Source organism: Acartia tonsa, chromosome 5, assembly GCF_053477335.1.
Source record: "Acartia tonsa isolate MP-2025a chromosome 5, ASM5347733v1, whole genome shotgun sequence".
NCBI lineage: Eukaryota > Metazoa > Arthropoda > Copepoda > Calanoida > Acartiidae > Acartia > Acartia tonsa.
The window spans coordinates 45,336,962-45,360,544 of record NC_137264.1 but is presented as its reverse complement, the minus strand read 5'-3'; the positions used below and the strand labels follow the sequence as shown (position 1 = coordinate 45,360,544).

General features: G+C 34.1%; 3 protein-coding genes across 4 annotated transcripts in view; all 3 read left to right on the top strand.

Moving 5' to 3' along the window:
- Nucleotides 1-1,004: 1,004 nt before the first annotated feature.
- Nucleotides 1,005-3,208, top strand: LOC145320167 (ceramide synthase 4-like). Its single transcript, XM_080162608.1, has 4 exons — nt 1,005-1,162; nt 2,444-2,529; nt 2,765-2,894; nt 3,064-3,208. Exons 1-4 carry the CDS (start codon nt 1,125-1,127, stop codon nt 3,206-3,208), a joined length of 399 nt encoding a protein of 132 aa, XP_080018734.1. The 5' UTR covers nt 1,005-1,124.
- Nucleotides 3,209-3,500: 292 nt separating this feature from the next.
- LOC145319627 (ceramide synthase 6-like) lies at nt 3,501-17,168 on the top strand. The gene is made up of 9 exons (XM_080161895.1): nt 3,501-3,633; nt 5,081-5,166; nt 6,044-6,120; nt 9,540-9,624; nt 10,263-10,321; nt 12,469-12,517; nt 15,865-15,969; nt 16,311-16,353; nt 16,627-17,168. Exons 1-9 carry the CDS (start codon nt 3,546-3,548, stop codon nt 16,710-16,712), a joined length of 678 nt encoding a protein of 225 aa, XP_080018021.1. The 5' UTR covers nt 3,501-3,545; the 3' UTR covers nt 16,713-17,168.
- A 1,260-nt stretch (nt 17,169-18,428) lies between these two features.
- Nucleotides 18,429-23,583, top strand: part of LOC145319625 (NADP-dependent malic enzyme-like) — a 71,558-nt gene continuing 66,403 nt past the window's right edge. Inside the window, exon 1 of one of the 2 annotated variants that reach the window (XM_080161890.1) lies at nt 18,429-18,614. In XM_080161890.1, coding sequence (XP_080018016.1) covers nt 18,491-18,614 — 124 coding nt within the window. In that variant the 5' untranslated portion in view covers nt 18,429-18,490. The remainder of the gene's footprint in view (nt 18,615-23,583) is intronic. The other variant, XM_080161891.1, reaches the window with a different exon arrangement.

Below are 23,583 nucleotides of genomic sequence, written 5' to 3'. Positions count from 1 at the left end.
TATCAGAGAAGCTTCTTATGTTTGTTTTTCTTGAGTACACCTGCATTTTATATTAAACAAGGGTGACAACATCCTTAAAAGCGAAACTCTTCAATTAGAAGAAAGGACAAACGAACAATAACTCTTGTAGAGTAGAGAGCAGAACATTAATTTGTACATTAAATCTGTTGCAAAATTGCAGCAAAATTTTGTATCTTGTTGTCATAGGAATCATTATTGCAAAGATCTGACGAATAGGATAATTACATCATAAAAGTGGTTGTCAAAAAAAATCGGCACTTTTTAAATGCACTTTATGGATACGATTAGAAATCATACGCTTCCTAAATCGTACCTAACTTTCATAGGAATCATCATGCAAAGTTTGAAATCGATGGAACATATCCAACATGTCTAAATTAACGTTAAGAGCAAACCGTAACGGATGGACCCTAATTATAGGAAAGCTTTTCATATTCTTAGATAATTTCATTTTATCTTCGTTTAGTTAACACGAGGGACTAGCAAATAGAGGCTATAAATATCAATTTATAACAAAAGGTACAAAAGGTTTAACCAGTTCATTCAGGTTTGTAATATAAGATTAACTTGCAATTTTCGATAAGAATGAAAGTACGAAGGTTTTTAGAACATTACCTTTTACACACAAAAATACTAAATACTATAAAATGTTACATAATTTTTTTTTAAATGTTAAACTGTATTATTATTTAAAATCAATATCTCCATTTTAAAGAAAACATTTATTTTTATAGGTAGGTAAGTAATACAAAATTAGGTATTTCTTACAAATGGTTAAAATGATTATAATATTAGTTAGCATCCATTAAGTTGATGCAATTTTTTTGCATATATAATATAAAATGTTTACCTTATTGCACTATACATCGTAAGATTACAATTTTACCAGGTTTAAATGCAAGTTTATTATTTGTTTCTTAAAAATAATTTGGGATTTACGTCTTATCTCTTAAATAAATATAAAATAATTCATTATTAGTTGAGTTTTAAGTACTTAGCTGTTAACTATAACGTGATATCCATATATTAAAAGTACTTAATTTTTTTTTGTTTTACAAGAAAAAGAAGAATTTGACATTCAGGACCAGAAAAATTAGAACAAAATGTCGTTGTTACCTGAAAGTGTTTGGCTACCACCAGGAAAATCTGCAATTATATTTAGCGAGGGAGGAGACATTGGGCTGTTCATTACTCTAGTCCTAAAAGTTTTATTTCCACGTTTTTTTTCATTCGTTTTCTTTACAATTTTGGGGACTTTTAATGAATTTTAATTGATTGGTCCCTTAATTTAAGTAATTTGATTTCAACCACTAATTGTAATCTACGAAAGGGGTAATTTTGTCTTTCATCAATGGGGAGGTGCATTAATCTATCGACCCTTGTCTTGTACCTTTATAACCTTAAATTCTAGTCCTTGTAGAAAATTGGGCAACTATAAATAACTACGTCTTATAGGTTGCTACTAAATGGAAATATTTAAAAATGCCCAAATTAACACGTTCTCTCACTTGTTGACTTTAAAAACTTTGGGTAATTTTGTTTATCTCATAAGTTGCCAGTCAGAAAGCTGATTAACAACTACAAATGTTTACTAGAAAGAATACTTAGTGTCAAAGTTTGGTCAAGAATCATAAAAGCCATTTTGGATATGAGAGGGGAAATTCTGTCACTTACACGTAATTTAAACATAATACTAACATTAAAGGGGTAAGGGGATGCCATGAAACAAATAGTGAAATTTGGAAAGTTTTTAGGCTTCAAAGTTTACAGGCCACAAATTTCTGATGTGAATATTATAGCTGTCAAAATCTGCTGCTATGCAATAAAAAAAATCATTGCCTGCCAACAAATATTTATTATTATAATCTCTAAAAGATCAAAATCATGTCAGTTTATTTGAAGACCTCTATATTTTCCATTATTTTGCCATTAGCATCCTTTAAAGTTCATAGGTAATCATTACCAGGAACATATTAAGATGAGCCACACTAGATTCCTTTATTCTTTCTAGGAGGGGTTCCTTTTAACCTTAGTTTGTCACCAGTTCTCAGAATTCTTATAGGCTTTCACATTTTTATATGAAGTTCTAGCATTCAGTTGCTGAACATGCTTTTCAGAGAATAACTTGGATGATAAAATCCATTAGCAGCAAATAATAAGAAAAACTTGAATGGAAATACAGCAAAAGTTATTAGATATTAATTTATATTCTTGTTGCATGAATGATAGACTGATGGACCAAGTAAATTATATACTAAACACTCATTGGTATCAGGAATCTTTACAAAAAATAAAGCTGTCAATCTTTAAAAGCAGCTGAGAAAAAGATATATCTTCCATAGCCTTATGGACTGACAGACAAAGCAAGATATAAAGTAGCCGTGCTACTTAAAAGTTGAATTGCATGTTAACGACTACCAGGTGTATCATGGAAAGATCTGGAGGGAGAGGACATGGCACAGATTTATCATCTTGGATACCCACTTCTCATATCAGTTCTACTCATAGGTAACATTTGTAATGTAATTAATACTTATCAAATTTTTTTATATTTTTTATATCACTACCTAGTAATTTTGCCTTTCAGGGGGATATAGTACCCCCCTCCCCCCTTATTTTTTGTTTTGTTTTTAAAGAAAGAATTTTTTAGAGATTTGGGGATTTTTCTCTCAGGTCCATTTCTCTAAATGGAGGGATCAATAAATCTACAACATATTATTGTTAACCAAAGTGATTTTTTTAGTGTTCCGAGAATTATTGATCTTGTTGGTTTTCAAACCTTGGTCCATGAGAACGGGTCTAGCTCCAGTTGCACTCACAGATCAGGATGGTTCTAAACTCAGAAAAGCTAAAGTTGCCATTAATGAAAGAAGGTACTTAGGTTGTTTTTGTTATTTTTGCTGAATTTATTTTTATTTTAATAGTAATGTTAAGTTACTGCGGGGTAAGGATGGCTGCTGTATTTTTCTGTCACTGAACTTAGCTCGATCCATTTTATTTATTCCTTCACTAATAACTTTTAACTTTATCAAACTTTTCCAGAAATGTACAGAGGGCCAAATTTTGTGAGACAGGCTGGAGGTGGATCTTCTATTTGATTGCTCATTTAGGAACTATTTCATTCAATAAAATAACATTTTTAGATTCAATTTGTAAGCTACTTTTTTTATGTAGTTGTTTCCCTTAAATTGCAAATGAATCTCAATGAAATTTATATCATTTAAAACTATTTTTCATGCTAATATTAGGAATTGACTAGGTAACCATTTCTAATATAAGTGATAGCATCAGATGTTAGGAATTGACTAGGTAACCATTTCTAAGGTATGAGTGAAAGCATCAGATGTTAGATATTTTCAAGAAACATTGTCTTATTATCCTGAAAACTTATACCCCTCAAAGACCAGTAAAAACTTTCTTGATGAACATTCCCAATAATAAATACCTTGAACAATATGAACAAATCAATACCTTACCCTTGTATGATATATCAATGTTAAAACTTAGAATGAAAATTGAAACTGATGTTAGGTGGATTATATTGTATGTATGACAAACCATGGATTTGGGACACAAGACACTGTTGGGTCAATTATCCCTTTCATGAAATTGGTAACCTATTATTTCAACCTTTAAAACATAGAATTAGTATTATATAAATAAGCGCTATATATTCAAAAAGGTAAAGATGGGCAAAAATAGTCTAAAATGATAGGGTAATGCGGGGCGAACTCTGTGATTTTTTCGGTTTTTTGAACCTGCAAATTGTAAAAATTATTTTTTTTAAATGGGACCAAGACCAGTAGAAAGATCTCGGAAAAGTCGATCAGGTCCTAAAAGGACGTAAACCTAGGACTTTGGGAAGTTTGTCAAAATTGATCTCAAAAAACGGCACAGACTTCGCCCCGCCTCGAGGCGAGGTCAGTAGGGCATTTTCAAGCTTCAAAAAATCGATGACGTATTGATTTTGTTAAATTTTTTTTGATAAAAAAACATAAAAATACTACTAGAAAAAATAACTATTTATGACTTTTAAGGCCTGATCCTTAAAATTCAGACAATTTTGAATAGATTTGGCCAAAAAAAATTAGTTATATTAGCAAAATTTCCTGAAAAATTCAAGTTGAAAAAAAAGAGAAGTTTGGCAAAATCTGTGGTCGATTTTCCATATTGATTTAATTACAGCATGCCCAAAAGGTTAAAGTTGCTAAATGTAATAAAGAGCATTCACAAAAGAATTTATGAAGATCGGACAATTTTTTCTACAAAAAAAAATAAGAAAATTTCAAAGTACAAGAAATTTGACTTTTTTTCTCAAAAATTTCACTTTTTTATATAAAAAGTCGATTTGAGAAAAAAACTATACAAGCTTTTTTAAAGTTTTAAATGGAAATAGATAGCCCATTAGATTCTTAATAAGTCCCCTGAAGACGTCTAAGCCTTAGCTCTTACCAGTTATTGTCCAACTTACCGTTTTTCCGACCGAAGCAAAAAAATCGAAAATTTTTTTTTGTCGTACAACTTTGAGACCCAATAAGTACCCTAAAAATTCATCTCACAAAAATTTCATTTTATACTTTTTTGTAGGCAATTTAATAAGGAACAAATTTGATTTAATGTTTTTTTCTGTCAGTCGATTAGAACATGGAGAAAAAGTCATTTAATGAAGGTGTGTAAAAAAAATAAAGACTTCGCCCCAATACCGAGATCGCCCCGCTTTACCCTACCCAGACACATTTTTAAAAATAAAATAGTCTAAAACCATATCATGACCTATAAAAAGCTTCACACCGTAAAGTAAAACTATATTAATTCAGCGGTTAGCAAGATCTTTCACTACAGACAAAAAAAAGATTACTACTTTAAATGATAGGATATCCTACACATTCAAAAATGTTAAAGTTGTTTTATTTCATACAGGCCTGTAGAGTGTGGAATAGTCTAACAACGAAATTTTTTCTTAATGAGTTTAATTAATAAAATAATAAATAATAAATTGCATATTTACTGCTTAACTTCCCCACCTTTTGTTAAACACACAAAACTGTGAATACTTTAGAGCATGATGTTTGGTGGTATTATATGATGGAGATGTCTTTGTATTGGTGCCTTTTCTTTACCCAGTTTTCTGATATTAAAAGAAAGGTAGGAGCCAAGTTTTAATCCTACGAGTATATCTAGCCTCTAGGGAAGAGATCTAACATTTTCCTGGCTCTCTCGGGGCTCATATATAATAAGAGATATAAGTTTTCCGGAATTTGAAATCTGCATCAAATTTTAAGAATTCTTTATAAAATTCTGTTTTTGTATAATTCTTTATCTAAAAGCGAAAATACATTTTAAGTTAATTAATTTTGACCAATAGGATAGTTGGATTTTAAACTACCTGCGCTCTAATTGGTTGAATGATGTACGACATCAATCAGAGCGCAGATTTTTTAAATCCACCAATCACGGATGCCAAAATTAATTAACTTAATTTGCATTTCCGCTTTTAGATAAAGAATTATACAAAAAATGAATTTTATAAAAAATCCTTAAAATTTGATGCAGATTTCAAATCTACTCCCTACATTAAAATTCCGGAAAACTTATATCTCTTAATATATAATCCTAATCCTGAACCTGAGCTTAATGAACATAAAAATAAGTACTTTGTTCGGTCTGCTTTCGATTGCAAACCTTCCTTTATCCTATTATATAAAGTAATAAGCTTTTTATCGTAGCGAAGGATCTCGCTAACTACAGAACCGATATGGTTCTCCTTTACAGTGAAGCTTCTATTTGGTCCAGTAAAGGTTTTTTACTATTTTGGGAGAGGGTATCTCCACCCTTTAAATAAAAAATACCTCCCCCCCCCTTAAAAAAGAAGAAGAATATTTTCTTTTTTAAAACTCAAATTGAAAATGGGAGGGGGCGACTTGTCCATATTCCACCTTAGGTGCCCCTAGAGGCTTCTTGGTGGCGTAGCCGCTAGTAATATTATAATGTAACATATAATAATATAACTAATAATATTCAGGATTTTGCACAAATGTTTATCCATCATGCAGCAACTCTAGCTTTATTGATGTTCAGCTGGGCTAATCATATGCACAGGTATCTAGGGGATTTCACACTAAGCCTGTCGGGCACTGATAACCCCCTGCGCCGCCCCCCCCCCCTCTTAAATTTAAAATATTTTTTTAAAAGGAAGCTTTTATCAGTGCTAAATAAGGTACTTTGCGTAAAAGTGCTGGTTTCTTAAGTAAAACTAACAGTTATATCCATATTAATAACATTTACATATACCTTAATAACACCTTTTCATCACTTATCTTCTCAACTTTTAATATTGATAATTCAACAACATAAAATTAGTAGTTGGGAGGGGTTGTGTTTAAGGATTAGTTCATCATAAGCAAAAATTTCTTAATTTAATTTTTTTGTTTGCAAGGTTTTAACATATTGTGGAAGGAATTATATATTTGTCAACAGTTGTCCTCTCCATCCCTGCCATTATAAAATTTAAAAAAATCTCTTCACCATTTTTTACTTTTGGTCAAAAATTTATAAAAAAAAATAGTCCAACTCATGCTCAAGCTATGGCAATAAGAGAACAATATTGAATTTTTTATCTACTTACCTCTCCATAGCCTTACAGATCGAGATATCATCTAGCCCTTCACAGGTCTCCTTAGCAAAACCTAAGAGTAAAAAAAATCTCGAAAGAAACGGACAACAGAGCCTTCAAATAGGTTACAGTGGTGGTCAGAATCCGTTGGAGATTAAATCTTAGCTGCTCCTTCTTGCCAGATATTGCAATTTGAAGTTTTGTGGTAAAAATGAAGAATTCCAAGGATATATGCAAAAGTGAACACCTTAATCCATCAAATAAAAAGGGTGAGTTTAACATTTAAGGAGTTTAGATATCTCTTCATATGTAAACTACACACTTCATCCCCATTTAGAACAATTTTTACTACTATAAGTGATGTTTTTAACTTCAATAAGAGTAATAAATAAGGTACTATAATTTTAAAAAGGTTTTCCCAATTTACAACTTGATCCTAAAGGCTGTTACCCTGGAACCAGTAGAAAAAACTTCAGTTTAAGTTTACATATGGCCCAAGTTACTTTTAGTAATTCTGCCCCCCCCCCCCCCTATACTCTCACAACCTACAAACTTTAGGGTGGAGGGGGGGGGGGGGAGCATAGTAATACCATTATGTGTTTCCCAAAAACTAATTAAAGTAATTTTTATGTAAGGTTTTTAAGCCAAAATTTTATAGAAATTATGTTGACCACCTTCTCCCCCCCTCCCTTTTGTCCTAACATAATTTGGGGGGGAGGGTGGCAGAATATCAATATGTGTTTTAAGAAACTATTAGAGATTTATATAGGCTTTTGGATTGGTTTTGTTGTGGGACCCAAAGCTCTTTTACAAATATTGCTGACCTCTTCCCCTCCCCTCATAATTCAAAAACATAACATTTTGTAAGGATAGAAAGGGGGGGGGGGGGTTGCAGTTGAAAGAGCAATACTAAGTAACCACCAGAATTATAGAAGCAAAGCAAACCTTTGAGATATGCTTTGGTAAGTCAAAAGTAACTTTTACAAATTTTGCTGCAACCTCCTTCAAAGCTCCATTTCCCTCCCTATTGCTTTACAATCTGCCCCCCCCCCCTCCCTCCAATTAAGTGATAGAAGGGAGTACAGCAATAACCTGTGATTTACTTTGAGATTACTCAAAAAATAGATGGCTTTTGGATTTAAACTTTAGTAGGTCCATAATTACTTCATACTTGAACAAATATTGCTGACCTTTCCCCAACCTCACCCCATCCAGAAAAATTATATTACTGCTCAATTTCCACTACCCCCATGAAAAAATATTGAAATATTGCTTGCCCTCCCCCTCTAGCTACCCTCCTTACAACCTCACCACCTGTGCTTTACTCAGGAACCACTACAGCAATAAGAAGCAAACTTTGGAATAAGGCTTTTAGATTTCCAATTTGCTTAATATGTATTACCTATTCAATGTTTGGGGAAGAAGCAATGGGTTGACAATATTACTTTTATTAGTCCAATGGGTTGAAGGAGATTATGCAGCAAGATAATTGTATTAGATTGGGAGGGTTGTAGTTGGAATAGATATTTATAAAAGTAAATATGGGCCTATATAAGTTAAAATATTAACCCTAAATATCTCCAGAGGTTTCTAAATAATATACAATATTATTTAACTATGCCACTAGCCACTATTACCAACAGTTGGAGGGGGGGATTCAGCAATATTTGTTAAGTAACAAGTGTCCTAAAGAAGCTTAAATCCAAAGTTTGCTTTATAAAATTCAGTGATTTCAAAGTAACACAAGAGTATTTGGCATTCTCCTCTTAAAATCTTTTTTTTTCAACTTTGAAAATTTGAGTCCCCCCCTCCCCCCCCAACAATGAGCAACTATTTTAAGTTAGGTTAGGTTGTAGGGAACAGAGCACTCTGGCTATGCAGGCAAGGGAACCGAGCGCTGCTGCTATGCAGTCAAGGGGGCCAAGCGCTGCAGCTAGGCAGGCAAGGGGGCCGAGCGCTGCTGCTAGGCAGGCTAGGGAGCTGAGCGGTACTAAAATTTTCAAAATTGAAAAAAAAATTTCTAAGAGGATATTACCGAGTATTTTCCATTGGGGAGTGGGTTGGGTGCAGCAATAGTAAGAGATTTTGATGGTTACTAAACTTTAAGTACTAAAGCTGATATCTAAAGAACTCTTCTGCCTCTTCACCTCCTTCCAATTAGATTTCATTAGGAGGGGGGTTATTCAACAATATTACATATAATTTTTTCTCACAATACTTCAAGTAGTTATGAGTAAAACATAATACTATTACTTTGCCCAACCCCTCCCCCCTAAAATTATGGGTTGCAAGGGGGGGTTGAAGGGTGGGGGGTGTTGAGAGTATTTAAAAAATTAACTTTAGCTATATGTAAACTTGAATTGAAAATATCTCTACTGGTTACAGGTTAACAGCCTCTAGCTTAAAGTTGTAAACTGGATAATGTATCTTTTTCATTTAATAATTTCTTTAAAGTATTAAAATTTTCTATATGGGGAGGGACTGTGTAGTTTACATATGCAGAGACATATAAACTCCTCAAATGTTAACTCACCCTTTTTATTTGATGAATTGAGGTGTTCACTTATGCATATATCCTTAGAATTCTTGTAATTATAGGCATTTTTACCACAAAACTTCAAATTGCAATATCTGGCAAGAAGGAGCAGCTAAGATTTAATCTCCAACGGATTCGGACCACCACTGTACCCTATTTGAAGGCCCAGTTGTCCGTTTCTTTCGAGATTTTTTTTAATCTTAGGTTTTGTTAAGGAGACCTGTGCCTTGTGGAGAATTTTGCTCTATTAGGAGAGTGCATATTACATTAATCATTATGGGGTCTATCTCCAAGATTTCATGCACTATAATCGACTAAGATTTAAATTGTGAGCGATTTATTTTTTTAAAAACACCCTTTATATTTAAGGATGGGATCTTTTGTGTTGCTGATCCACGATTTCTCAGATCATTGGCTGGAAATGGCAAAGTTTGCCAAGTATGGCGGTTATGAGGTATTCATATTTTTATTTACTCTATATTCTCCTTAAGCGGCTACGCCCCTAGAAAATTTAGGGGCACTAAGAATTTTTTTAGACGGGGTGTAAAGGGGAACTATATCGGTATAGCAGTTAGCGAGATCCTTTGCTATAGACAAAAAATGCTTACTACTTTACATAGACTTTGCCGAGAAATAAGATTAAATATAATTTGCACAATGGTATTGACATACTAGATGCTGACGGCCAGAGAAATCTTCACAAAAAAATTAAGCAGTCTGTTTTTAATAGATACTAACATATAGTTTCGGACAGACATTGCAAGTTAAAGAGAACTGTGGTTCAAATAGAGGAAGAATACAAATTTTCAAATGACATTTACCTCAGGGAGGGAGGGGACATTGGTATGGTATTACACTTGTTACCAAAGACCATTTTCCTATTCGTTGGCCTAAAAATTTGGTGACTTTATTAAATTTGGAACTAAGTTAAGTATTTAAAAGTTTCAACCACTAATTGTAATCTATATAAGGGGTAATTTTTTTATTATCATTGGGGATGTACATTATTTCATCAGCCATTGTCTTATCCCTTTAGAATTCTGCATTTATATAATACAACATAAGTTATCTTTGCCTTAATTATATTTTTAGAATACCTGCAATGTAATCTTTGTTGTGTTTGCTTCAACTTGGTTGTATACTCGTATCAGGTAACCATGCAGAGCTTCTTTGTTGTGTTTGCTTCAACCTGGTTGTATACTCGTATCAGGTAACCATGCAGAGCTTCTTTGTTGTGTTTGCTTCAACCTGGTTGTATACTCGTATCAGGTAACCATGCAGGGCTTCTTTGTTGTGTTTGCTTCAACCTGGTTGTATACTCGTATCAGGTAACCATGCAGAGCTTCTTTGTTGTGTTTGCTTCAACCTGGTTGTATACTCGTATCAGGTAACCATGCAGGGCATCTTTGTTGTGTTTGCTTCAACTTGGTTGTATACTATTACTCGTATCAGGTAACCCATGCAGGGCTTCTTTGTTGTGTTTGCTTCAACCTGGTTGTATACTCGTATCAAGTAACCATGCAGGGCTTCTTTGTTGTGTTTGCTTCAACCTGGTTGTATACTCGTATCAGGTAACCATGCAGAGCTTCTTTGTTGTGTTTGCTTCAACCTGGTTGTATACTCGTATCAGGTAACCATGCAGGGCATCTTTGTTGTGTTTGCTTCAACTTGGTTGTATACTATTACTCGTATCAGGTAACCCATGCAGGGCTTCTTTGTTGTGTTTGCTTCAACCTGGTTGTATACTCGTATCAAGTAACCATGCAGGGCTTCTTTGTTGTGTTTGCTTCAACCTGGTTGTATACTCGTATCAGGTAACCATGCAGAGCTTCTTTGTTGTGTTTGCTTCAACCTGGTTGTATACTCGTATCAGGTAACCATGCAGGGCATCTTTGTTGTGTTTGCTTCAACTTGGTTGTATACTATTACTCGTATCAGGTAACCCATGCAGGGCTTCTTTGTTGTGTTTGCTTCAACCTGGTTGTATACTCGTATCAGGTAACCATGCAGGGCTTCTTTGTTGTGTTTGCTTCAACATGGTTGTATACTCTTATCGGGTCCAGGATTTCGGATCCGCATTGATTTTTTGCGGATCCGGATCCTCAAAATTTGGTCAGTGCGGATCCGGATCCGGTTCCGGATCCTTGACAATAAAAATAAAATCACCAAACCTTTCAAAAATATTTATTCTTTAATTCGAAGTCAAAAATACTTTTAATTTTCAAGTCTGACCCTAAACCTTAAAGATTGGCTCTCATCAAGAGAATGTCTGAGATTGTATATAAATTTAGGTAGATTTTTCCCGTTTTTCTGCATTTTTTTGAGTCCAAGGATCCGGATCCGCATTTTTTTGCGGATCCGGATCCTTGGACTCGAAAATATGCGGATTCTTGCGGATCCGGATCCGAAACCCTGCAGGTAACCATGCAGGGCTTCTTTGTTGTGTTTGCTTCAACCTGGTTGTATACTCGTATCAGGTAACCATGCAGGGCTTCTTTGTTGTGTATGCCTCAACCTGGTTGTATACTCGTATCAGGTAACCCATGCAGGGCTTCTTTGTTGTGTATTCCTCAACCTGGTTGTATACTCGTATCAGGTAACCCATGCAGGGCTTCTTTGTTGTGTTTGCTTCAACCTGGTTGTATACTCGTATCAAGTAACCATGCAGGGCTTCTTTGTCGTGTTTGCTTCAACCTGGTTGTATACTCGTATCAGGTAACCATGCAGGGCATCTTTGTTGTGTTTGCTTCAACCTGGTTGTATACTCGTTTCAGGTAACCATGCAGGGCATCTTTGTTGTGTTTGCTTCAACCTGGTTGTATACTCGTTTCAGGTAACCATGCAGGGCTTCTTTGTTGTGTATGCCTCCACCTGGTTGTATACTCGTATCAGGTAACCCATGCAGGGCTTTTTTGTTCCTAACTTGCACTAACTAACTTTGTTTTCATAGAAAAACAAGTTTATTAAATGACAGCAATTTTTTTTTAAAGATTGGTGTTCACTTAATAATTGAGCATAATTTCTCACCTACATAAAAAAGTATTTCCAGAATGACTTTGAAACCGATTGTTATCCACTGGATTGGAAATGGTTCTCAGTCATACTGAAAAATCGTGCATAGCATCGTATTACAGACAATTTTCCACAAATATAAAAATAAAAATCATAAATTTAATACCAGTTTTGCGATAATAACATGTTTTGCTTTTAGTTGTATAATGACAGGATTTCTGTAGCTCATTCATTTAAATACCTAAAAAATGATACATGTTGTGTTAATTTTGTTTGTTATATTTAGTATCATACCAACTATAATCTTGTATTCCACCATCTTTGAGGCAGCCCAGGAAAATTTTAGCATCATTTCTCTTTGAATTTAAACATATTTAAAGGCTTTAACCCTTAACGGTCGGGGGGGGGGGGCGTTGAACGCCCCCCCCCATCCGGTTTTTTCTATCTCATTTTCTGTGTGTGAAAGATAAAGAGCCCAAACTGCTTGACTTTTTAAGTATGGGTATGACACATAACTGAGAGTTGGAATTTTTTGAATATCTCCATCCTGGCGGGCACAGGATGCCAGCAAACCTGGCAGGGTCATCCAGGTAAAGAGCAAAAATATTTTTTCGACTAAAACAAAGCATTTTATCATAGCAAAATTCTAAAAAATCCTCTAGTAGTACATCCTTATATGAAATACAGGTGTTCAAGTCACTTTCAGGTTCCAGGTATGATCCTGCAGGTCCTGATCCTCCAGGTCTCCAGAAATCTTTAAAAGGCTCCTGTGGCCGCAATTTTTGACTTAGAGACTTCAAATTTTAAACTTAAGCTTTTCTTACATGTCTACATAACGTATTAAAATTTCATGAAGATCCGCCGCCGTTTTCCCGCCGACCGCCGACTGCGGCGGCTGGCAGCTGCTAAGTACAGCTGCGGCCGCTGAAATTTATATTTTGATATTTCTAATGTAAAATTTACATAAAGATAAACATTTTTTGGAAAAAAAATTTTCTTCTAGCTTCAAAAATAAGAAAATTACAGCCGTTTGAAATTTTTAAGTAAAAAAAGACCTAAAAACAAAGGTTGTTAAATAAAAGGGTGAAGGAAGCGAAAATTGACTTAAACTTATAAAAGGTCGGAAATTCATTATCAAACAGGGGACTTGCACAAAAAAAATTAGCCCTCTAGCTTTAATAGGAACTGAGATAATAAGGGGGGGCGTTGAACGCCCCCCCCCCTAGATATACCACACTTTTCTGGGATCTTGCTGAGTCAAGTATCAACTGTTGGGAATATCAAAGGATGACTCCATGCAAAATTTGAGCCGGATCCGGCCAAAACCGGCCGTGAATTTTATGAAAAACCGGTTTTTTCCGGTTTTTAGGGGGTATCTGTAAATCGATTCAGCTGGAGCAAAACCGGTTAGAGGTACAAAAAATTTTACTTCACACAAAATTTAGCCAATGCAATTGCCTACAAAATTGTACTTCATCATCAACTTGATTGGACAACTCTTTCCCCTCCTAAATGTCCATTAAAACCTCGGAAACGGCAAAAATCGCCAAAAATCACGCCTTCGGCGGCAAATAACGGCTAAACGGTCAGCCGGAGGCGAATGAAACATAAATAAAGAAATGTCTGCCTCAAAAAGTTGTTCAACATCAAAGAGATGCTTGAAGTCTCTAAAACGACTCCTTCCCCTCCTTTAAGAGGAAAAACTGAAAAAACGTGATTTTCAAAAGTATGCCCACTTCGTGGGTGTGGGGGGCACTGAACCCGTCACCCCAGGGTCACCAAATATAAAGTCTAGGTGGCCCACAATGCTGAATTTTCACCAAGTGAAAGTCTTGTGTCATTATCTCTTATGAGAAAAAAGTTATTAATTAATTAAAATTTCAAATTGTGATTTTTTGATGGATTTCTTTGATGAAATGACAGGCTGGTCAATTTTTAGGCCATTTTTTGCTGTTTTCGGCCCGCCACGCCCAAACGGTTTGAGATAATCTCACGGGACCTTTTGCCCGACCTAAGCCTGGTTATTTGTAAGGTCTAAGAAATAAAAAAATCCCGGATTGGATGAAGCACGACATCGCTGCGTGCTGTCAAAAATCGCTGGTCGGCTCATTTTGCCCCCTCAAACCCTCACCTCGTGCCATTTTTCTGTGTAAAGATTATAATTATAATCTTTTGCGTAAGTCTGTTTTTTTTCCTAGACCTCACAAATAACCAGACTTAGGTTGGGCAAAAGGTCCCGTGAGATTATCTCAAATCGTTTGGGCGTGACGGCCCAAAAACCGCAAAAAATGGCCTAAAAATTGACCGGCCTGTCATTTCATCAAAGAAATCCATCAAAAAATCACAATTTGAAATTTTAATTAATTAATAACTTTTTTCTCATAAGAGATAATGACACAAGACTTTCACTTGGTGAAAATTCAGCATTGTGGGCCGCCTAGACTTTATATTTGGTGACCCTGGGGTGACGGGTTCAGTGCCCCCCACACCCACGAAGTGGGCATACTTTTGAAAATCACGTTTTTTCAGTTTATCCCCTTAAAGGAGGGGAAGGAGTCGTTTTAGAGACTTCAAGCATCTCTTTGATGTTGAACAACTTTTTGAGGCAGACATTTCTTTATTTATGTTTCATTCGCCTCCGGCTGACCGTTTAGCCGTTATTTGCCGCCGAAGGTGTGATTTTTGGCGATTTTTGCCGTTTCCGAGGTTTTAATGGACATTTAGGAGGGGAAAGAGTTGTCCAATCAAGTTGATGATGAAGTACATTTTTGTAGGCAATTGCATTGGCTAAATTTCATGTGAAGTAAAATTTTTTGTACCTCTAACCGGTTTTGCTCCAGCTGAATCGATTTACAGATACCCCCTAAAAACCGGAAAAAACCGGTTTTTCATAAAATTCACGGCCGGTTTTGGCCGGATCCGGCTCAAATTTTGCATGGAGTCATCCTTTGGTATTCCCAACAGTTGATACTTGACTCAGCAAGATCCCAGAAAAGTGTGGTATATCTACCCCCCCCCCCCCCCCCCCCCCCGACCGATTAAGGTGCGGCAAGGGGCCCGACTGTAAAGGGTTAAAGTTTTCCCCTCTAGTTTAAAGGAAAGTATAGTGCCAGAAATTTCTGAGCTTTCCTGTCAAAACTTTAATTTTGATAGATATTATAGATATAATAACTTAATTCTAATGGGAAGATAGAGGTTATTCGGGACGGTGGCATAATACATAGCGCATCCGCTCTTAGTCTTATAGGTACAAGGTTCGAATCAACACCGTGGTCATGAATGAAGGTGTTTAAAATTATAACAACTGTTAGACTAGGGTGAAAGCCTTGGCTCAATATAGGCACAAGTAACCAAAAAAACTTTCAAGATAAAGGTCGTGAAATCATAGGGTTAGTTGGCAGTATGAAGTTTAACCGCTTTAACTGTGCCCTGAGTCAGCAAGATTTGGTTTAGAGATACACCGAAATAAGACCAAGCAATGAATCCAGTTTCTTAGAGGTCATGCATATCGAACGTCAAAAACAAGGGTAAATAAAAATATTCATAATCTGTGAGTACTAAGAGGGGGGACTAAAGTTTACAGAGACAATTTTCTTAGGTGTAACCTCCCCCCCACCCAAAAAAAATGGTAAGTAACAATAATCAGCTTCCCTGATAAGAAATGATGATAATATTTGATTAGATTGTAGCAATGTTTCCTGTGTACTACATATTTAACTTTCTGATGACTCTACTGATGATACTCCATGTCATGTGGACTTATTATATTCTCAAAATCGCATACAAGGTAATTAATATGAAAGGAGGGGATATTCGGATGTTTTTAATACTAGTTCTCAAAGTTTTATATTAACGTTTTTTTTTATCTGTTTACTTACTTTAGGGACTTTTATTGAACTTTCATTGGTTGGTTCATTAAGTTAAGTGTCCACTAATTGTAGGTACCTAATATACAGAAAGGGTAATTTTGTGTATTATTTAGGTTGTACATCATTTTATCAGACATTCTCTTATCCCTTTAGAAAACTCTATAATTATATCCTAAAAATAAAAAAAAACAAAGAACAAAATAAGCGCAAATACTTTATTTTTTGTTGTTGCATATTTTGTATTTTTCCTTTTTTGTAGGGGTTAATATCTGGCGATGTTGAAGATTCTAGAAGTGACTCAGGTTGATTTTTCTCCATTCAATAAACGTGATTTTCTCGGCTCCTTTTCAAGATAGAGGGCTGAAATTTTCAGGGATTAAATGAGTTTCCATTCTACATATTTCGACCAAGTATCATCATGATTTGCCTATTAATTGGGGATGCTAGGTCGATTCATAGATTTTTTAGTTTTCGTAATTTTCTCAATTTCTTTTCAAGATAGAGGGCTGAAATTTGCAGGGTTTATTAAGTCCAAATTCTACATATTTTCATCAAGTTTCATTAAGATTATTTAGACGCTGATGACGAAGACGATATTATCAAGGACGCACTGGCAAGCTCTGAAGACGCATCTGAAGAAGAAAATCAAAAACAAAAATGATCATAATTAATAATTTGAATTACCTAATATGTTGAAAATCCTGCCATTATGAAGTAGCGCAGCTGCTCTATAAGAAGGGTATATTTGTGCGTCCGTTTGACTAATCTGACAATTTATCTGCAGTCTGTAAGCAGCTTCTATTTTGTTCCAAAGTGGACCAATCTGTGCCCCTAGCCTCTAGAGGGCTTTTTTCATACTAAATCAATAATCATCTAATTCCAACCCAAAGACTTTAATCGATTCCCTGAAAAGCAATTCTTAGTTGACTAAGATCCTTTGCTTCACACAAAAACCCGTATTGCTTACATAATTCCATAAAATCTAAAATTTTTACTTACAATTGTTCTTTTTTATTATGTATTTCTGCGCTTCTTATGGTTTTTCTTGATAGTAATTTATTGTTTAAAGTTATATTAGTGTGTGTATTATTTTTACAAATAAAGTAATTAAAAAGGTGTTTCATTAATTAAAATACTACCTACCTACTTTCACAAAACTATGATTTTTGTTTAAAAATATTTAATTTCAGATAATAATTCAAAATGAAAGAATTGTCTAAGGAAAAATGAGGGTCAAAGAAATAAATATTCACAAAATTCAAGTGATAAGTTTCTATGCTTTCTAAATTGTACCTAAACGATAAAGAAATCATCGAAAGGATTATTCTATCATACCTAAATTAACGATAAGATGTTTTAGTTACGGACTGACCGACCCTAAATTTAAAGAAGCTTCGCTTTTAAAATTAAATTATACTGGATTGACAAGTATAACTGTAATTAGAACAGGGAAAATTCCATAAAAAAATTTATTTTATGCCACTAAATATAGTAGAACTAGATCCCTATTTAATAAATTAGACCAAAGGGAACATAGTGAAGGAACAAACTGGCCATATTATTGAATAGAAAGTTCTATAAATGTTATTGGAAAGAATGATATGTGACTTAAAGTTAACAAAGATGTTCGTATGCTAGAAATTCCTACAAATTGTGTCTGACAGAATATCTAGGTTTAAATATCTATTGCCTTTATATAATAACAATGAAGACAATTAGATCGAAGGCTTGTCCAACTAGTTTTTTTTTTTATATTTTAAATATTTTTCCCGGTTACAAAAAATCAGCTGATTGTTTAAGGTCTGCTAGAAAACTTGAGAAAATCTGCTTTCATTTAAGCCCGAAGTTTTTAAAAAGAAAATATTATTTATAAAATGTTTAATAAACCCTCAACAGAAGCAGGGATGGAGGGGACATGTGGCTGTTTATTACACTAGTTCCCAAGAATTTATAAAAAAAAAAACCGTTTTTTAATTTTTTTGCTTGGTTCATAAAGATGAGTGGCCAAACATCAACCACTAATTGAAATCTACAGAAGGGATAATTATGAGTATCATCGTTGGGGATGTACATAAATTTTTCGGCAATTGTCTGCTTCAAAATTTAATTTCATTTAAAATTGTTGAAGTATGTTTTAATAACAAGAAATTTATATTTTCAATCGATCAAAGAATTAAAAATTTTGGTATGAACTTTCTCTTATTAGCAGACAAGCGCTTACTAGCAGACAACTTACTTCCACTAAGATTTAAAATAGTGTCAAAAACAACAGAAATTTCCATGATCAAAAAGATCCTCTTAGCAACTTTTTTTGTATGTATATACAGTACAATATATAGTACACAATATACCTTAATTTTTAGAATAGTGTTATTTTATAATTGTCCTTCGTTGTAGTAACATTATTACATTCTTTACAGAAACTAAACACGATGCGAAATGTTGAAAGAACTAAAGCTAATATTTGTGATTTTAGTGACCAATATTATTTGTACAATGTTTACTGTTATTTTTATTACAGATTATATTAATCTCGAGAAGCCAAAGTTTTTTCATAAATCAGGTATTATTACCTACCTTTTTTTTATTGTAACAGTTTGGATTATATTAAAAATAAAATTTTATGTTGATCCAGAAGAGGAGGGGACACTGGGCTGTTTATTATAAACATTTGCCCCAAAGGTTTTATAAGAACGTTTTCTTATTCGGTGGCTTGACAACTTCGGGGACTTATATTGATTTTTGATTGCCTGGTTCATTAAGTTGAGTGTCCATTGTCCAAACGTTTCAAGCACTAATTTTAATTTACAAAAGGGATATTCTTGTGTATCATCATTGGGGATGTACGTGCATCAATATGAAGTCCATTGTCTTATCCCTTTAGATCCCTGGACTAAACGACCATGACAAGCAAAAAAAGGTTGATGTTCTAATTTACAACTAAAAGCAAGAGTTTTTTTGCTACAATTTTAATCGGTAATTTAACATGTTTAAAGACGAGGTTTTTAAATATTAAGTGTTTGTTCGTCAGTCTTACACTTCGGATAGCTCTGATTGCAGCTTTAAATATGTCAAAGCCGTCGGATTAATTTCATTCTTGTAGGAAAGTTCTTGTGATTCAACAAATCTGAAATAAACTCTTATGTTATTAATAAGATGTGTTTACATCTAACTTTGGGAAGACCCATCGAAAATGATTCTTATGACAATTAGGATTAATATTCTGCGCATAGCAATTCAATTGTTCGACTACAACTGTAAGTAGGTCATTATCAAGTATCTTACTATTTATTAATGCTAGCGGAACCGCCCCTAGAGCCCTCTAGGGACACTGTGACTTGAGGGGGGGGGGGGGGAGGTTGTTGACACGTAGCCATTTTCAATTTGATTTTTAATTAAATTTTTTTTTGGGTTGGGGGGGAGAAGGTTATTCCTTTTGGAAGTGTGTTGGTACCCTCAACCAAAATAATTATAAACCTTCATTGGACCATTGAGAAGCTGCATTGTAAAGAAGAACCATATCGGTCCCTCCGGTTATGTTTCTAAAAATATAACTTAGTTATGATAATGATAATCTATAATATTATAAAAAGATTTTTTTTGTCTGAAGCTTAAGATATCTATAACTACAGAACAGATGAAGTTCTTATTTGAGAGAAGCTTCACATAGATCCCGGAATGGTTTTAAGCTATTTTTTTAGATCCAAGTCTTCAGTTGGGTTTATGCTTATTTTCTGTTCTATTGTCCTTTTGTCGAGCTTCGATTTTTAGATGTTGACATCCTTGTTTGTTATATTTTACTAGGTTTATTTTAGCTTTCAATATGGGACATGGTTCGTTAAGTTTAGCTAATTAATTTCAATAATTGCTGTCGATGATATTCATAACTGTTAATTTTTATACAAGCCCAGTAACTTATGACTTATCCTTATATAATTTTTTTAAAGCTAACCTTTTCTATAATTAGGATATGTCCGTTCGGAACGATTAGCTCTTTTCGTTAATTTAGGCAAGTTAGAATTTTCCTTTAGATTTGCTTTTGCTTAGCATGATGATTCCTATGACAGTTTGGTATGTATTAGAAAGCGTAGTAATCGTAATAGTCGATAATCGTGACCAGAAAGTCCTTACGTCCATTTAAAACATGCAGACTTTAATTTTTTTGACAACAATATTTTGTACGATTTAATTATCCTATTCATCTGATTTTTAAAATAATATTTCCTCGAAGACAAATATAGTATACATTATAAGCGAGGCATAATTATAATCAAATGCTAAAAATGAAAGTTAAGTTCTTTTACTGCATCTTATATTTAAGGATTTTTTGTTTTAATTCTTAAAGGGGACTATCCACGAACGAAAGCAAATGATTCTAAACACCTTCCAACAGGGATTCTAAATTGTTTTTTTGGTGAATATGTTAGAGTTCTGTAAAATACAAAATTTTAATTTAAAAAGTTTCACCATGGTTTAATATAAAAATACTTTGAAATGTTAAGCATTATTTGACGAAATATCATTAAATGTTTTGTTGAGTTTAAAAGTTCAAATAAAATAACACGCCAAAACATAATCAAAAACTTAAACTTAATTTCTTAAATCGACAAAGTGATATTACACAGAAACCTAGTATATTCACAAAAAAAAATTTAGAATCACTGCTGGAAGGTGCTAAGAATCATTTGCTCTCGTTAATGGATAGTCCCCTTTTTTAGTTATTGTTCGCTTAATTTTCTCCTGATTGCAAAGCTTCGTTATTATGAATGTTGTCCTCCTTGTTAAAATACAAATATGATGACTAATCTAAGTTTGTTAATGATTTTTTACCTTTTACACGTAAAAAATGTTAAATAAGTGACGGTCGGGGTATGTGTAAAATAAGTAAAAAATCTCAATAGCCAGTTTAGTTGATTTGAATAAAAAGCTATGCTGCTGCAGTAAAAAAATATTTATTCATTTCTAAAGGTATGTCTTGCAAAAATTGTTTTATTGTGCATACACTAATTGAAATTTTATCATTATATACCTAAAGTAGTAAGGTTTTTGGTCTGTAGTTTAAAATTTCGATAACTGCTGAACCGATTGAGTTCTTTATTTTATGGAAGCTTCTTACAAGTCCCTGGATAGTTTTAGGCTATTTAATTTTTATATCAAACTTTAATTTAAGCTAATTCCTACTTTCCTTACTCCTTTGAATACAGAGCTCCTAGATGCTAGTAGCGCAGCCGCTAGTATACTTTAAGAATTATTTAACAATTACAAGTTTTATATGTTAGCATTAAATAGAACTTCATCGATTCCTTACAATTTAAGCACTTTTGTTTGACATGTGTTCGTACATATAATATTTGTTTATTACTCTAAATGATCTCTTTAATTAAACTATTTAAGAGGCCATGTTATTTAAATCCCACAGCGATTAACAAGATTAAAACTCACGACTATGAACTCCACTCCTTTATTACTCAGGGAGGGAGGAGACATTAGGCTGTTTATTACACTAGTCCCCAAAGTCTTATAATAACGTTTTCTTATTCGTTGGCTTCACATCTTTGGGGTCCGGGGACTTTCATTGAATTTCAATTGGTTGGTTCATTTAGTTGAGCGTGCAAACGTTTCTACCACTAATTTTAATCTACAGAAGGGGTAATTTTGTTTATCATTGGAGTTGTACATTATTTATCGGCCATTGTCTTATCCCTTTAGATCCCTAGTTGTTACTAGTATAGCCACTCTATAACGAAATGACCGACTGTATATCATTAGAGTTTTCGGGACACATAGCCTAACCTAATGAAAAACTCTAACATAATTTAGAAAATATGAAGAAAAAAGAAATCTGCAATTCTTCCCATTTTTGCTTATCATTACGGCGGCGCTAACTATGAACATATATGTTCTTGATTTATAATCTTGCTTAAATGGTCATTAAATGTCACTGCATGAAGGGTCTAAACTCTGTATTAAATCATACTTAATAAGTTAATGTACATTATCCATAGGTTCTATTTGTACTTATTAACTCTTACAATCAATTATTGGTTATGGTTTAACCTTTTATACTTCCCAAGTTTCATAAGGGCTTCGCCAAAGAGGGTTTTAGGTGCAAAATTAAGAGTCCTTAGAAAGAAAAAAAAAGAGTTGAAAACATTAAAATAAACATTAAAAACCAAAAAAGCCTTTGAAAATAAACTTTGATTAGTAGTGGAAACATTACTACATTAGTTGTGGAACGAACGAAAGATAAAGGAATTACAAATTGGTCACATTTAATTTTAGTGTGCAAAGCTTCTTGTAGATTTAGTCTTAAGTGTTCTCAAAAAAAGACATTTTTTACGAATAGCTAGAAGAATGTAACCCACGACTGTAGCATAACATTTAGCGCATCCGCTTGTTGTCGACAAGTTTATAGGTTGTTTGAAAATAGGCCCGACACTGCGCCATACCTAAAGAAGTACTCAGAAGCCCCAACATCCCAACAAAACTGACCTGTCAAAGCCAAACCCCCCTCCCCTCGACAGATGAAACAGACCCTGTCCTCCAGATTTGGAACTGTTATCAGGCAAATGTCCAGACCTGATCTCCCTGAGGACGAGTACAAACAGAATTTAAAACAAATTCACACTCAATCTGTCTCTCAAGCAAGCTATAAGTTACATATTACCCAATAAAGTTCTAAATGCTGTTCCTCCCCCTATAAATGCCGCCGAGAAACAGCTTCCTAGACAAACCAGAGCAACCTTGGCCCAGCTCCGCTCCGGATATAGCAACTACCTGCATAGTTTCAAGTCCCGCCTGAACCCAACAATACAAGACACCTGCCCCCTCTGTTTGAACGCCGGACACACAACACAACACCTCTTTGAATGTCCCAATAATAGGACAGATCTTACAGTACGAGACCTGTGGACCAGACCAATGGAAGCAGCCAGATTTTTTAACCTGGCAACCCTAGACCATGACGATGATGGATGAGTTTAGAAGTGGGCTAAATGAATGAACCTAAAGAAGTATAAAATTGTTTCTACTGCTTTGTCAGGTGCGCGACATAAATAGTGAAAAAGGGGGAATGTATTGACCATAAACAGGTGCAACTCATTACCATACACAGATACGACTTCCAGATGAAGGTCGTGTAATCAAAGGGTTGGTTATCTGACGGACCTTTGACCATATAACCAATAAGTATGATCTCAGAACCTGTTCTAATCCATCGGATATTAATAGGTTTTGAAGCCATACTGGAAAAAAAAACATTATTATCTTGATATAAGTCTTCTTGAATAATGTATGAATTTTAGTGTTGGTTCACTATTTTTCTTAGTTTCTTGTATTGTATGGACTCTATAATCGCCCCACCCACATTAACCTTTATATATTTCTTTCTTAAATAGTATTGAAATGCAGGGAGGAAGGGGACATTAGTCTGTTTATTACACTAGTCCCCTAAGTTTTATAATTAAATTTTTTATTCGTTGACTTGACAACTTTGGGAACTTCTACTGAATTTTGATTGGTTGGTTAATTAA